This window comes from Centruroides sculpturatus, unplaced genomic scaffold (genome assembly GCF_000671375.1).
Source record: "Centruroides sculpturatus isolate CEXI.00-Female unplaced genomic scaffold, Cexi_2.0 scaffold1995, whole genome shotgun sequence".
In the NCBI taxonomy this organism is placed as follows: Eukaryota; Metazoa; Arthropoda; class Arachnida; order Scorpiones; family Buthidae; genus Centruroides; species Centruroides sculpturatus.
Genome location: NW_019386169.1, coordinates 55,710 through 73,341, shown reverse-complemented (window position 1 = coordinate 73,341; position 17,632 = coordinate 55,710). Strand labels below are relative to the sequence as shown.

Sequence of the window (17,632 nt, the reverse complement as noted above, 5' to 3'; positions counted from 1 at the left end):
AAATAAACTAAAATTTTATTATATATACATGTACTGTACTTACGTTCTACTCACCTCAAACTCAATAAAATTTCGAAATGGAAAAATAGTATAATTAGGTTGTTTACGGGTACAGTAGATATATCTATAATAACCATAGACCAAATCTGACTTATTGATTAAACTGTATTTTTTAATATTACCTAACATCATTTCTGTATCGGCTTTTTTTTATAAATTACATTGGAAATTCTTTGTAGCGATTTTACGATAAAAATGTTTTAACAAAAAATTACATTGTCCTTAATTATAAACTTGGTTTAATGTATTACAGAAAAGACATATAATTCAGACTGTGTTATAAAATCGACGATTACTATATTAACGCTGATAGAACACTTAGTAGCAGCATTTTGCAGACATATGGAAAAAAATATCATCGTCATGGATTATATACTTAAGCGATTAGCTTGTTGGTTAGAGTTGTGATAAACACGAGCTATGTAAGGATCTTGTTGTTATTTACTGAGTCAAAAATTATATTTACGGATTTAATTCTACTTTGAAAATGATTATTTAATTTAATTTTAAGGTGTATTTTGTTTTTAATAATATCAGGTTAAGATAAACTGTATTAGTTTCACCCTACAAGACTTTATACGAAGGATAATCTCTAAAATGCTACCACGTCGCAATTGTCCAGAACAAATTAAAATAATTTTAAGGAAAAGGCATCAGTTTTTTTTCTCAATTTAGATAAAAACAGAAGAAAGAGCTATAGATAGAAAATTAAAAGATCGAAACTGGCATAAAAATGGCAATAAATAAAGTTCTTATAAAAAAAAACGACTTCATGACAAGGAATTTCGACATTTTCACTTCTCAAATCAATAGATCGAATGAAATCAATCCAAGTAGATAAAATTAGGAGAATATTGCATTTAAATTTGCAAATGACATTCGATGAAGTATGGGAAAACAACTAGTTGTTTAAATGCAATATCGAGATTAAAAATTCATTCACGAAGACTTGGTACGGTGTATTTCGTGGATGGATTGATCACATATTAAATATGCCGATCGGAAAAATTTATATTTTATTTGGTTAAGTATAAACAGCGAAGTTCATTGTAAACTTTCGATGATTTGTTTTTTCTTTATTTACTGTTTTGAAAAAAATATTATTATTATTGATTATAAAACAACTAGCAGATAATTTCAGCATTGCTCGGGCAAAAAGTAACGATTTTAGATGAATCTATAAATATTTTAGTTTTTCCGAAAAACCCGAAAAATGCATCGGCCTTTGTAAATTTGACATGTTGCTTTATTTTAACATTTTCATTGTTACTAAACACTTCCATTCGTAAGAATTCCATTGTTAACGCGTTCTTTGTTAATTTCAAAAAATCTTTTTTATCCTAACCTAAACGAATTTCAACTTTGAACTCCTAANCAAAGACTTGGTACAGTGTATTTCGTGGATGGATTGAGCACACATTAAATATGCCAATTAGAAAAATAATTTGTATTTTATTTGGTTAAGTATAAACTGCGAAGTTCATTGTAAACTTTTATAATTTTCTTTTTTCTTAACATTTACTGTTTTGTAGAAATATTTTTATTATTAATTATAAAACAACTAGCAGATAAGATTATCTTCGCTCGGGCAAAAAGAAACGATTATAGATGGATCTATACTATAAATATGATCGATTTTCGAAAAACCCAAAAAATGTATCTGCCCTGTAAATCTGACATGTTGCTTTATTTTAACACTTTAATTCTTACTTAACACTTCTATTCGTAAGAATTTTATCGTTAACAATTTCATTGTTAAAACTTCGTTCGTTAATTTCGAAAAATCTTCTCTTAATGTTATAACTTAACCTAAACGAATTTCAACCTTCAACTTTTAACCGTTTGGGCTTTGCATTTATTATTATTATTATCAACCGATATCGATTATATACATAGATATAACACTATTGTACTATAGAAAAAGAATATTTGTTTATTACATTTATTTATTTGCTTCAATAATAATTTTACCAACGAGTTTCGTGCCTATTCCAGCCTTTATAAAATTTTATTTAAAAAGAATCATTTGTGTTACTTGTCAGAAGATGAAGCAAGTAAACGTATATCTTACGATGTACGGAAATACACAGTTATATGTAACACGACTACATGCACAAAGAGAGGGGAGACACGTGCTACACAGGGACGTAGCAAACTTAGAACAAAGAAGGTGACCTTTGACCAAAGTATGTGACACTAGCCAACTAGCGCCGTCTAGTACAAAACATGTCTTCTTGACCTAGCACACAGGGATTACATTTTTGCTTTCTTTCACTCCCTCTATCACTGTGTGCTACATATATAACAAAGATAAACTACTTTAATTTAATCTTAACATTTTCTTGTTGTTTGGCCTCGGTACTAAGATCCATGTGTCGTTCTCACGTAGGCTCTCATATTCCTTTTTCATGGCAGTTAGTCATGCCTCTCTATCGTCTCGAATTAAGGCTTCAGATACGTGTTCAGGGTCTGGAATTTTGTCTTTAACAACTTGATAAACTTTTCTCGGTCTTCCGCGTTTTCCCGTTCTTTGAATTTTTGGACGACCTCGTTTTCGTTGGCACATGCGACTTTCCTCTAGAATTTCTCGTCGTTCTTCTTCTGGATATTTGTCCACATTAGATTCATTATCGGACTCTTCATCTAGTTTTGTATCGTCCTCATTGTTCATCTCTGTTGTCTGACTTAGCGGCTTAAAAATAGAATTGACAGTGAAAGACATGATCGCGATGGTCGCGATCGACGATAGCGATTATAGCGAGCGTGTTTTTTTATGCCGAATTTTTCCTACCAGAAGGATCGCGCAGAGTCTGTGAGACGCCAGAACTTTTTAAACTTATTTTTGCAAGTAATCTTGGCGCTCAGTAAAAACGTCATTTATTGCAGCTCGAAATAATTAGAGTACTTGAATTATTTGTAATTATTTGAAAAAATTCGAAAAAAATGCTGCTGAAAAACTGCCACCAACGTCTGAGAGACGGCTGTTGATCAGGTAAGGGCTAAGGTTATCTTATATCAGACACACTTGCTGGTGAAAGAATAGAAGTGAGATTACATAGCACGTATAATTTGTTTAGTATATGCCGAGAATTTTTCGTGCTTTGTTATATCTTGGTATTTCTTGTCTCCGGACAAACGCGATACAACGAGGGGTCACTGTATTATTATACTTCACAGTTTAAGATTTAGAAATTTTGACAGTATTTCCTGTTTAGCGAGAACAAGCCTTTATAAATTTAACTTCTTTATGTCGTTAAACATAACTTTTATTTTTTAAGATTTTTTAAAATATAGTTTACATGGTATCTATTTACAGCGAATAAGCTTCAAATGTCACTGCACTTGGACGAAAAAGAGAAGTTATATAAAAAGTCACAGTGTGTTTATTTTTTAATTGTCAATTAAGGAATCTTCGTATGTCAAACCTACGTTTGCAATAAACAGAGTTAACCTAAAGGATCTCTGTTCGGTGTTAATCTTGAAGTGCCGATTTAAAATAACAAATTATATAATTTAAAACGGATATGTTCACCAGCATTACGTTCAGAGTTGTGGTAACTAAACAAAGAGTCCTTAAGTTCTTTAAAGAGCTTATTCGCCACAGAACGAAATTTCATCACAGGTTCCGTAGCCATAATGAAAAAAAACCAAAAAAAAATGGAATGGCCTGTAAAAACCTTAAAAAAGAGACTAAACCCGTGCACGTTAAAGCCAAAACAAACAAGTACACGTAAAGTCAGAAGGGAAATAGTGCCAAGTGATATAAACCGCTCGTAAATGGTTGTGGCCCTTTAATAAACTTAAGTCAGCACAAAAGTCCTTGAAGTGCCCGCTCGCGCCTAAAGTAGGTCCTGTTGCTGTGGTAACCAGACTGTTGTTATGGCAACCACTGCTAGACCCTTAAACTTTATAAGTGATGAAATTCTTAAAAGTTTACTTCACTTTAGTTCAGCGATTCCCAACCTGTGGTAAGCGTACCCCTAGGGGTACGCGATAGGTTGTTTAGGGGTACAGAAAAAAGTTAGTTATTATGGCAGAAAAAATAATATATTATGTATCACAAACTAATAGTATTAAAAAATTATTAGATAAATAATGTTCCTTGCAACAATCACAACTTTATTATACATTTTTTCTTTTAGTTTTTTTTTCTTTAATTTAAAGTTACAATATGTAAAATTAACAATACGGTTACTCACTAAATTTCTTAAATGAGGGGTACAATCTAGAGATATGACATGTCATGGGGTACNTATTTTTGCAAGTAATCTTGGCGCTCAGTAAAAACGTCATTTATTGCAGCTCGAAATAATTAGAGTACTTGAATTATTTGTAATTATTTGAAAAAATTCGAAAAAAATGCTGCTGAAAAACTGCCACCAACGTCTGAGAGACGGCTGTTGATCAGGTAAGGGCTAAGGTTATCTTATATCAGACACACTTGCTGGTGAAAGAATAGAAGTGAGATTACATAGCACGTATAATTTGTTTAGTATATGCCGAGAATTTTTCGTACTTTGTTACATCGTGGTATTTATTTTCTCTAGACAAAAGCGATACAACAAGGGGTTACTGTATTATTATACTTCACGGTTAAAGATTTAGAAATTTTGACAGTATTTCCTGTTTAGCGAGAACAAGCCTTTATAAATTTAACTTCTTTATGTCGTTAAAGAGCTTATTCGCCACAGAACGAAATTTCATCACAGATTCCGTAGCCATAATGAAAAAAAAACAAAAAAAAAAAAAAAAACGAAATGGCCTGTCAAAACCTTAAAAAAGAGAATAAACCCGTGCACGTTTAAGCCAAAACAAACAAGTACACGTAAAGTCGGAAGGGAAATAGTGCCAAGTGATATAAACCGGTCGTAAATGGTTGTGGCCCTTTCATAAACTTAAGTCAGCACAAAAGTCCTTGAAGTGCCTGCTCGCGCCTAAAGTAGTTCCTGTTGCTGTGGTGACCAGACTGTTGTTATGGCAACCACTGCTAGAACCTTAAACTTTATAAGTGATGAAATTCTTAAAAGTTTACTTCACTTTAGTTGAAAAAAAAAACTAGTCACAGCTATGCTGATTAACTCTTCTTAACGATGGATATTAAAATTTATACCTAGCACCAAAAATAGGCTCGATGCGGCCCTCCGAACCCCGCGTTTGATCATCATAAAAATTCTCACAAATCACAAAATATTGGTCTGAGAACCCTAAGAATTTATTTAGTACTCACTGTCTATTTTCGGAGAAATTTACTCTTCACTTCCAGTGAATCGGCCTCCGAATTTTGGATGACCAGAACCAAATAATCCGTGAGTTCAAACGTTCACCGCTCTCAAAATATTTCAGTCACGCTCAAAATAATTACATCATTGTAATCCATGCACTTTGTCAAATCCAACGATATATAATTTATCTATGACACAAGGAATCCGATGTAAAACACTAGAAAATCCAGAGCGCCCGCACAGACATCCTACGATTCAGTTACAATAACCATCAAACTACGTCTAATATCAGCTTGACCGTGGCAAATTGTAACCATTGATTTGTTCCAACTACATGGAGTTCATTACCAACTAATTGTAAATGGCCGGGTATCGCCGATTTTTTATTTTTCACAAATACTCTCACACATGCTGTTATCAACAGAAGGAAACGACCGTTTTCTTCATTCGCATCCCGCGGCGACCTCTTTACCGATATTGGACTACGGTACAGCTCGTCATAGTTTCGTTGTTTACCGATAATATGGAAAATTACTCGTAAACTTTCGAGCCCAGGACATTGAAAATCATGAATGTTACCCGCTCTCGTTATCAGTGCATTAGAGCTACAACTTCAGCAAATCGTAACACTCCTTAATTGGCAGTTGCAAAACCTGCACATGGCAGAAATCTACATCGATGTTATCATGAAACTACTTTTACGAAACTACGATTGACGTACAGTACCACAGAAACCCGTGCCGTACGTTAGATCGTTAACTATTAATTATACAAAGTGAATTTGCTTTACTAACCTATCTATATCATATATATAGATGTTACACTATTTAACTACTGTAAGAAGATATTGTACTTTTATATGCTTGAATAATAATTTTAGCAACGAGTTACATAACTATTTCAGCCTTTATAAAATTCTATTTAATTTAAAAAAAACGTTTGTATTACTAATCAAAATAAATAACTAAAACTGTGTGATATGCCATTTTTTATGAGGTTTTGATTTAACAATTATATATAATTTTAGTTATTATATCTGATAAAATAGCAAAAGACTTAAGTTCGAGGATAGAAATGAGTTATATTAATCAACTTTAAAATGTGCATTCCCAACCGATTAAAAAAGATAATATTTTCCTCATGTATTGTACCTATAAACTAAAGTGTACTTGACCTACATTTTTCTATGCGTGTACAATCTATATATAACTTTTAAGAATTAAAAATTTGAATTGTTATTCGAATGAAACAAACGCTGTAATGAAAGATTGCGTGAAATGTTTTCGCAATTAATCAATTCAATTATTTTATTAATTATGTTGCATAGAAAATCCAATATAATATATATATAACTAAGTATTACAAATTTAAACTTTATAAATTAAAAGTCTTATTTGTTTTGAAAGAAACTTTTTGCTGAAACTAAAGTTAATTATTACTTTGTAATGTTGTTTGTTTCTTTTCAATTATGTATTTGGAAATTACTCATAAAATATATTATTCACAAAATAGCAGTAAAAATTTATAATTAGGCAATCGTTTATCATTTATAAACGTTTACTAACTGAACAACAGAAAATATCGAATTATATGATTTTTCATGAGCAGTTGTCAGCTTTTCTACTAAGAATTCCAATCGTTACATTGATTGTATTTTTCAACTGTACAAAATTATTATCGAGAAATTCTTATTATGTATAAAGAAAATCATTAATCAGAGTATCATGATACATTATGAGTAAAGAATTTTGTCAAAATTTACTCGGTTTCGTCGGTTTAAAATCGTTTTCTACAATTATCTGTAACTAACGAAACAAATTAAAACTGTTTCATTTACAATCGACGAAACAAAACATTTTAAACAAATAAGTAAAATTCAGAGGAATTAAACCTCGAATGAATTTATATAAACACAGTTAAGCGTTTTACAGGGTGATTTCTGTTATTTGCTAATTTAGATAATTACCTTAGAGAACTTAATTAATTAACTAGAAACTTTGACAATGTAAAAGTTATGTAAATGTGACTAATAACTGTGTTTAATTTACATTGATAGAATATATGAACATTTTTCTATTACACTTTTCGCTTAGTTAAATTTTATAACAGTACTAGAAGACTTTGCTACGCGTTGTTGTGGCTCAAAATGTATCTATTATAAATTTATAACACTATTCCCGTGGGGGGAATTTTTCGAAAAATTTCCTCATAGTGTAGATTTTCTTGACGTACCCTATAGAAACGAAATCAAAAACGCAAAAACCCGCATCTAAAATAGTATAATAGAAGCCAAGTTATTCACAGTAAGCCTTAATCCTGTCTCTCTACCCCACAGGGCAAATATCAAAAAATTTCTTTTCAGTGTACATTCTGTTGATGTACCCTATTAAAACGCAATCAAAAACGCAAAAACCCGCATCTAAAATAGTATACGTAAATAGAAGCAGAGTTCTATACCGTAAGCCTTAATCCTAACCGTCTCCCTTCAGTAGGGTGGGGTTGAATTTCGACACGTATATTATAAAAGACACGTTCGTATTCGAATGCAACGTTGTGTCAAAATTTCAAAGGAATTGGAAGGAACAAATGAACATTACATTTTTATTTATATAAATCAGCGCTGTCCAACTTATCATAGCCCGCGGGCCATATTTTCTTCACCAAACATTTCGGGGGCCAAGAAGGTTGCTGCTGTATTCAGCCAGGTTAAGTGAAGTTACGCAAACTAACTAGTACCTACTTTAAATTCAAATTAGATTTAAATTTTCACATAGTAAAATAATTTTAATATTAATAATGTGACCGTAGGGTCAATGTCTCGTTGACACCACGTCAGGAGACCTAAATCTGACACTACCTATGGAACCTTTATGGTTCCATAGGTAGTGTCAGATTTAGAATGGAATAACCACCTATGGAACCTTTATGGTTCCATAGGTGGTTATTCCATGGCCTGTAACACTTTGGAACAAAATCTCTCCTTTTTTCCAATTAAGTTCTACGCCAGCCACCTTGTGAACCAATGATCGGGATAGAAGCGTGACTTTAGACCCTGTATCTAAAGCCAGTCGAGCCGTATATCCGTCGATTTTACACAATAAACTAGGTTCAGAATCCCGGCCTAGTGCTCGGATTCCTCCTTTACCTTTAGACATCAAAAGAATTCCCCTTCGGGAGCTATATGAGTTTCTTAGTGTCGGGGATCGAAACTCTCTATATAATCCATGATAACCCACTTGGGAAGACCGAAAGGTTCGAGCCTATTTATGATATGGCATTCTGCGTTCCCACCAATTTACTTTGTTAATTCTGCCATATGTCTGCTTCCTGGGTGGCTGGGAATTTGTTCGTGCTCTGTCGATTCTCGGTCCCCTTGATACATTCCTATTACTATCTTGGGGAGCATATGTAGCATCTCTATTTTCGATTCTAGTTCGATCCCAGTAAGGATATCGGGGCCCTCGCGAGCCGTCGTCCAGTCGTCTTCGGGGTTGATATTGTGATCGGTCGCCATAAGCTCTGGGGCGCCAAGATATGGGATTTCTGCGTGGAGGGTTTCCCTGACTTCTTTCTTGAGTTCCTAATCGTCTCAATCGCTCCTGAATTTCTGCTAAAGTATCCTCTAATTGCTTCTGATGTGTTCCACTAGGATCCTTTTTCGGTTCGGTAGGATTGTTTATGTTCCTGACTATCGCTCGTGATTTCGCCGTTAATTGTTCAATAGTTTCCTCGCTGATGGCTGCCTGCACCGCCTTATCGAATGTTTCCGGATCTCGCGATATCACTTGTCTTTTTATACGCTCATTTAAGCCGCTGAGGAATTGCACCAGCAATCTTTTCGTCCCTCTCTTTTTGTTGACATCTTTTGATAACTTCCCTTTCCTGCGCATCCCCGCTAGTTTGTTCTACCATTGTATCCCTTACCAGGGTTTGTAATCGCATGGCATAGGTTTGTACATCTTTGTCTCGCCCTTGGACACAGGCATGGAGCTTTTGTAAACGTTAAGAAATTGGCTCTCTATCAAATCTCTTAATCATGTGTTTCTTGAATTCCTCATATGTCACCACCTCCTGCATTTTTGCATCCTTCCATGCAAATTCTCGGGCTATGCCCGTTAATTTTAACTGTGCGATTTCTAAACATTGTGCTTTACTCCAAATAGTTAATTTTGCGATTTCGTCTAAAGACTCAAAAAAATCGGTGACCTTAAGACCCTCTGTGTCCCCTGCAAAGGAAGGTATCAATGGAATCATGCCTCCTGATCCGCCTAACGCGGTTCCTCCTGCAGGCTCTGCTCGTGCACCTCCTGCTGTCTCTTCTCGCGCTTGACCTTCACCTCTTGTCCCCATTTTATTTCGAGTTATCTAGAGTCGTTTCTAAATTCTATTTCGCTCTGACACCACTGAGACCGTAGGGTCGGTGTCTCGTTGACACCACGTCAGGAGACCTAAATCTGACACCACCGAGTTTCTGGGGGACTCGGAAAAATCGACGTTAAGTCACGCGAGCGGTAGCGGGTGAGCGATTGGATTCGGAGTAAAAGTGAGGAGAGAGATGAGTAAATCACTTCTTCGTCTCTCTCCTCACCTCTACTCCGAATCCAATCGCTCACCCGCTACCGCTCGAGGACTTAACGTCGCAATTTCCGAGTCCCCCAGAGACTTGGTGGTGTCAGATTCAGGTCTCCTGACGTGGTGTCAAAGAGAAACCGACCCTACGGTCACAATAATAATAATTTAGTAACATAAATTTATTCCTAGTAAAATGTACTCGGGAACCGTAAAAATTATTTGGCGGGCCGTATACGGCCCGCGGGCCGCCAGTTGGACAGCCCTGATATAGATAGATAGAAGATGATCTGCGTTAGTTCATTTTCACAGAAAAGCATGATGCCTCACAGAAAAGCAAACTTAGGGCGTCGTACTCGTAGCGCCATCTGTTGGACATAAAAGCCTTAACCATAAATGATGTCATTTAATTAAAAAAAATTAAAAAAGTATTGGAGGACATTTTTGTTATTAGAAAATAGCTTTAAATAACTTTACTGAAGGAAAATCTGTGCACTACAACTTTAGAACGATGAATGAAATATCATATCAATTAAGCGAGAATTGTGCGTCATTAAATGTAAATTAAAATCGCGATAGAATTTTTTTGGGCAGGAAAGAAATTTTGAAAATGTTGAGAATTTAAAAAACATTCTAAAAATCCAAAAAAACAAACATTTTTTAGGGAGTCCAAACACCCGAGGGAGTCCAACTTGCCCGAGATATCTCGGGCTTAAGGCCGTTTGACATCTGTAGTCGTCGCTGTTAAAAAAACAGACGTCTGACTCTGTCACATACATCAGTAATCACAATCCCACAGGTATGACCACAAATATTGTAAACTCTTTCTCGGCGTGCTTCCCTCGATTTTTGCATGTGTATGCTCGCGATAATTTCTATGTAGCTAGATTATTTAAGTTATGTCCAATAAATTATTGTTTTGTTGTTAACTGGTGTTTTAATTCGAGTATCGCCAATGTCTTACCAACTACTACTCTAATCTCCTCCACTCGACCTGACAAAAAGAATCCCGATTTTCGGGATAGAAACCCATAGACCAGCCATCCTTGACCAGTGGGTAGTTTGCACCAAATTGTTGCCGATCAAGAAGAGGTACGACTTGGTCGACCTGAGAGACTACCCACAAATTGGTGTCAGGGGTCGCGTTTGACTTTTTTGAACTATCGGTAAGGCGGTAAAACGCTATAGTCGAGTTAAGAGAACTGTTATAACATTATTTATGACATTTTTTAACATACATTATGTTATGTTAAGAGATAACATATATAAAAAATTGTACAGTAATTTATATATTTTAAAATTATTTTCAAAACATATACGTTTATAATTTTATTTTCATATTTATGTAGATGTCAAGTTTACTGAAGGGTCTAAAATATATGTCAAAATGCTTAAATAATTTAACAATATTTAATAAATTTAGTGTAATATATATCTTCAGTCTGAAATTATCAATAATGTTAACAAAATGAAAACATTTAAAACGTTAAGAATATCTGATCAGTAGTCTTCATTTNAATGTGCTAATATATTCTTAAGTGTAAATAAGGAAATTGTAAATCTACGTTTTTTAATTTTATTTTCATATTTATGTGGATGTAAAATTTACTGAATCTTTTAAAATATATGTGTAAATACTTAAATGATTTAACAAAATTTAATAAATTTAGTTTAATATATATCTTCAGTCTGAAATTAATAATAATGTTAACAAAATGAAAATATGTAAAACGTTCAGAATATCTGGTCAGTAATATCGATTTTTTTTTACTACTCAAAAATTTTAAGTTACTTAATGTTGATTTAAAACTGAATATGAAATTTAAACTGGTTGACATATATTTTTAATTGTGCTTGTTGGCTTATAATTTAAATTATTTATTTTTAACACGAAGCGAATCAGAAAGTGTTTTCTAACTTTTATTATTGGTACAAACTTATTAAATGATAGTAAAATTATAAAAATAAGAAATTTTCGAGCAAGCGGTAACATTAGTTTTTGTTTAAGTCTTTCTTCTTATAATCTGTACATGATTAAAAAATTTGTATTTTACAATGAACGAAAGTATGTTTGAATATTACGAATACATTATACGATGATTTCTAGTATATGTAAGTAACAAATCATTAATATTACATGATAATAATAATAGTTTTTACTTACGGTAGGTGAAGTATATAAATATTCTAAATACAATGATTTAAGCAACAACAAATATTTATATATACATAATTATTTCAAAAATATTTTCATGCAAACGAGAGTTTCTATAAAATTTTTGTTATATTTTTCGGATACAATTTATATTTACAATATGAAACATTATATAGTTGAAAATTGTAAAGTTGATTATTATATATAATTGTTATTTTAATGAATTGCAATATTCAAAATTAGTTAGTTTCAATATCATAATATATTTCAATTTTTCATACGTAATCTGTAATAGAATTATGCGCTGTCTATATTAATAACACTCAATTACTTAATTTAAACAGTGTTTTGTTCTATCGACTATAACTAATACACAGTATAAAGGAAATATAAAGTTTTATTTTATTTGTGTTGAAAAGATTAGCAGAATTATTATAATAGTTAAATTCTATAATTATACATTAGTAAAGTGGATTACGGGGAACAATTTTAATTACTTTAGTTAATATTATTTCAATGATTAAGCAGATTAAAGACATTAGATATCCAATGCCCATAAGTAACAAAGGACTTTCAATATCTTCGATTGACAATGGTCGGAATTTTGATGATTCTTGGAATTCATTAACTTCTTCATTATTCAATTTTTCAAAAATTCCAGCTTCAAACATGCGAGTTACTCTAGAATAAAATTGTTTTATAAATATATAAATAAATGTTAATTATCGTATGAAGTAAGAATAAATTTATAAATTTTTTACATGTTTGTCATATCCTTTTTAAATGGAAAATTCTTTCTGACTGTATAAGCACACATATATGTACGAAAAGAATCTTTCGACATCACGTATTTATGCCTTTCTACGTTACTGATGTAGTAATTTAACACAGTTTTATACATTATGTATGCAAATCGTTCATTCTGTGCCTTTTTAATGCCTTCTGCAATAGCCATTGAATTATTATTCGACAAAATGTTTTCACTTAAAATATTAATACTTTCTGATTTCGATTCCTAGAATTAATGAATATATTATTATAAAACACAATCCTTATAATGAACAAATACTGAAATATAAAAAAAAAACACACAGAAGACATCTTTCCATAAAAGTAAGTATAAATCTATAAATTTAAAACACTTACCATGATATCTTTCCAAATAAAATATCCCTTGTATGTTCCGCATGAGTATTCACCGTTGCGGACAAAAACAGCAAGTTCTCGAAAATCTTTTGGAAAAGACTCAGTTAATGGACAAGTCATAAAAGACATTAACGCTCCACTGTAACTTGATATCAAAACAAGAATTGATAACCACCAAATTCCTATCATGAATCTGGACGCAAATCTTTTCATCTTATCTAGATTTAATCCTAAATTGAATTAGAAAGACTTTTACTTATAAAACTCCGAGTTTGAGTTATATCATAATTAAAAAATGTTACCTTTTCCCAGAATTGTACAAACTAAATGCCAATAAACCTTGCATAGAGTCCACCGTTTTCCTGCTTTTGCAGCAACAAAGTCTCTCTCTAGGACTTTATGTAGCGTTAGTCCAAATATCAATACAATACAAAATATAGCGATCCAAACCTGATTATAATGAAATATAACTTTATGTTTGAGTTTTAGTTATAGTTTAAGAATTGTTATTGTTAGTTACATTTAAGGTAAAAGGCTTCGTAACAGAATTCCAATAAAAAACTTTATCCGGAGTTCTAATAAGAAAAACTGTTGAAGGAAAAAAAAAATATGATGTAAACTCCATTGCAGAGAAGCGTTCGTGGTTGAGAACTATAGGTACAAAGACCACATCTGCTTCCTGAAATAGAAAATTAATTATGAAAGCTGAAGTCATAATAAAGGTACTTTAAAGTGCTGTTTGACAAAATATCAAATTAAATTGTTGTGCTGTTATACAACTTGTATTGGCTTTTAAGGGTATTGTATGATTAATTAAATTACACTTTTTTCTGTACGAAATATATTCAGTTTATTATTTTATAAATTTTATGAAATGATTTTTCGCTCATTCGATCTACATAAAATCATTGATAAATAAGGTCTAACACATACAAATATATTTGCATATGTGTATAATTAAATATCTCTACATATTAAAAAAAGAAAATGTTTAAAAATTTACAATATTCGTTTCCTTAAAAATTTCGTCAGATGTCGATTGTTTGTAAGATAATTAAAAACACAGTCTGTCTTACAAATTTGGTAACAACTAATTTTTCTTATCCCGTGATCCAGAATATAAACCTTTAAGGACTAGACCTTTCTTTTTAGACTGCTTGGCTGTCAAGATTAAAGCATTCTTATGAAAATAACACAGAAAATATCCAAATGAAATAATAAACTTAAAATAGGAACTGCTGGATCTTAGAGTTTTTTTCTGGTTCGTTTATCGTTTGTATTTAGAGACTTCCGATTATATTTGCTAAAGAAATGGTCTGGTAAATGCAGATCCCCTTATATCTCTGTCCGGTGACAAATCGTTAAAAAAATTTGTAATTTTAGAATTTCCTCGTATTAAAAATTTTTTGTAAGTTAAATAAAGATCCACTCTGTCCAAAATTTTTTACCTTACAAAAAATTGTTATCTGACGAAATTCTACTATTACAAATTTTTCCAAAAATTTCACCAGGAAAAAATTACGGAAATACTAATTTACCAGCGCATTTCCGCAGATATGAAGGTTGAAAATTCCTTTAAAAAATTTTTGGAAACACTTTCACTTTATTTTATAAAAACTATATTTTTACTGATGAAACAACTGTTCGTAAGGTTACACGTAAGAAGCATGTTAAAAATATAGTAATATTGGCATAATTTTTTGCTACAATTTGAGAAGAAATTTAATGAGAAGGTTATTTGCTCGAACTACCAAAAATCATTGAGAAATAAGGCCTCTTACAAATGTAAATCCGTCTCTGTAATTAAAAAAACACTTTGGAAGACGTATCTCACAGAAATTTCTGGTTAGCAAATAATTTTTTATTTTTCATTGAAGTACAAATATATTTCGGGTTGGTAGAATGTACTCCAACCCTCCCCCTCAGTGCTAGTTCAAATAAACAAAAAATATTAAAACATGACTAGAAACAAACTAAATTATAAAAAAACACTTACATTTTCACATTATGTAAATTACAAAAAATTATTTTTTGTTTTCAAAATAGGAATTGGGTGGGCAAACATTCCTCATTCATTAACCTGTATTTAAACATAAAATTGTGCATTCCGTATTAATATACATCTAAAATTAAACAACCATAACTTCCAACAAAGAAACTTCCATAATACTTACAATCATTTAAATCTTCTTTCACATGGGTATATAACAGACGTAGTAAAAAATTGTTAACATAAAAATTGACATACGTATGTAAAAGTTTTTTTGATACACAAACAATATTATTAAAAATATACTAGTATCAGAATTACTATGGAAGATTTTTACAAATAAGTGTACCATGTTTTAACTTGTTATAGCGCCATGTGTTAATTTGTACCAGTGGTAATCAATTTGCATATCATCTGAGTTATTTATGAAATTAATATTTTGTTTCCTTATTTCTAAATGCTCTTTAAATTTTCTTTTATAAGGATCTTTTTCAAAATGCAAAATTTTTATATTGTTAAGGTTAATTTTACAATTATTATTATTTGTATGTTCATACAATGGGAATTATTGTACAGTAGAGCATCGATTATCCGACCCCCGATTAACCGTCACCTCAGTTAACGAACGGCGTTCTAGTCTGCAAATTCAAATGTCCACTAGTGATGTTGCGCTACAATATTTGGCTATGTCTTGGCTACTTTAATATTATTTTTACGTGTTTTAGCTGGCAACACTGGATCGACCATGAAAGGGANAGCTATGCTATTAATTTTAATTAGGAACAGAGTCACACTCAAAATAGAGCCTTGAGGAACACCTTCTTGTTGCGTGAAAGGCCTAGATAAAGTGTTGCCCATCCTGACTTGGAATCTTCGATTCTCTAAGAAGTTTTTTTATGAAAATTGGCAAATTACTCCGAAATCCGAAATGGTCCAGATCACGGAGTATCCCATATCGCCAACAGCGATCACAGGCCTTCTCTATATCAAAAAACACAGACACTAAGTGTTGTCGTCTAACAAACGCTTCGCGTATACTTGTTTCAAGGTTTACTAAGTTATCAGTGGTACTTCTGTTCCTGCGAAAACCACTTTGATGTGGTGAAAAGTATTCATTTTTCTCTAAGAGATACATCAGACGTCTGTTTACCATCTTCTCAAAGAGTTTACAGAGACAACTCGTCAGAGAGATTGGTCTATAATTTGAGGGATTCTTGTGGTCTTTACCAGGCTTCGGAATGGGAATAATGATCGATAGCCTCCAAGAGTCAGGAAAAGTATGTTCTGTCCATATTCTGTTAAACAGGTTTAGAAGATTACAAAGGGAATTGTTTGACAGATTTTTAATCATGCTGTAGTAGATTTTATCTGGGCCTACAGCACTATTCCCCGAGCGATAGATCGCTGTATGTAGTTCTATGTTAGTGAATGGCACATTATATTCCTCATTAAATGAAGAATGGAAATTTAAATATTTTTTTTCGCTTTGGGCTTTATAAGCCTGAAAATTTCTTGGATACATAATATTACTGGATGAAGACGAAAATGTTTCTCCCAATAAATCGGCAATACCCTGTATATCGCTGACTATTGTGCCATTATTTTCTAGCATGGACATAGAATGAGAAATATATTTCCCGTTGATTTCAGAACATAATTGACAAACTGGTGTCAGCCCTGACAAGCATCTGGACTTCACAGTTCAGATCTACTAGCGGTTATCGCTTTCCTATGAAACTTTTTGAGATCAGATTTAGTGATCTGGATCGTAGAGAACTAGTCCTACCGACTAGCTTCCTAGTAAGTGATACAGGCGTAATAAACCTACCCTGTATCCCAGGCTGGATCTCACATTTGGTGCCAGGAGTGAGGTTTCGAACTGAAACCTTTTGAGTAAGTGGTTTATATGAGTGAGATTAAAGAAAAAAAAATCCAAAGATCTGATTCAGAAGTGAGAGATAACTAGTTGATTGATTGATAATTTGATTAATTTTAAGTTAATAATAAGCATAGAAATAATTTAAAATGGATAGAGATAAGGAATAACCTCCGCGAGCTACGTTAGCTGGTAATGCAATAACGTTAGGCGGATTAGGTGGAATGATTCCCCTCTTGCCGGTTTTTTTGGGGGACGTGAAAGGTCTGAAAGTATCCAAATTTTTCGACACATTAGCGGATGTGACTAGAGTAGCAGCATGGTCAAAGGCACAGATGCTGGCGGTAGCCAAGTTGAAGCTGACAGGCATTGCCAGAGAATTTGTGCGAAAGGATAGGCAGATAAAGGAGGAAGAGGATTATGAGGAATTCAAAAAGTTAATGATAAGGCGTTTCGAAAAGGTTCCCTACACTTATAGAATCCAGAAGTTCTACGCATGCGTGTAGGCCAGAGATGAGAACGTACAAACGTTCGCTGTATGACTCCAGGCCTTGGCAGAAGAGGTGGAAATTACCCATGAAGGGGCCAATGACGCAGAAATAGAAGTAATAAGG

The 17,632-nt window shown here is 32.7% G+C and overlaps 1 protein-coding gene across 1 annotated transcript; it reads right to left on the bottom strand.

The window, feature by feature from the left end:
* Positions 1-12,467: 12,467 nt before the first annotated feature.
* LOC111613892 (glutamate receptor ionotropic, kainate 2-like) lies at positions 12,468-13,365 on the bottom strand. The gene is made up of 3 exons (XM_023355247.1): positions 13,153-13,365; positions 12,768-13,021; positions 12,468-12,687 (listed from the first exon to the last, which is right to left on the bottom strand). Exons 1-3 carry the CDS (start codon positions 13,363-13,365, stop codon positions 12,468-12,470), a joined length of 687 nt encoding a protein of 228 aa, XP_023211015.1.
* Positions 13,366-17,632: the final 4,267 nt, after the last annotated feature.

Excerpts from the sequence above, each read along its gene's own strand:
- LOC111613892 (XM_023355247.1), bottom strand. The coding sequence starts at position 13,365 with ATGAAAAGATTTGCGTCCAGATTCATGATAGGAATTTGGTGGTTATCA. Across the intron at positions 13,022-13,152 it reads TTATTTGGAAAGATATCATG|GAATCGAAATCAGAAAGTAT; the intron begins GTAAGTGTTTTA and ends CATTAATTCTAG. Across the intron at positions 12,688-12,767 it reads AAAAAGGATATGACAAACAT|AGTAACTCGCATGTTTGAAG; the intron begins GTAAAAAATTTA and ends ATTTTATTCTAG.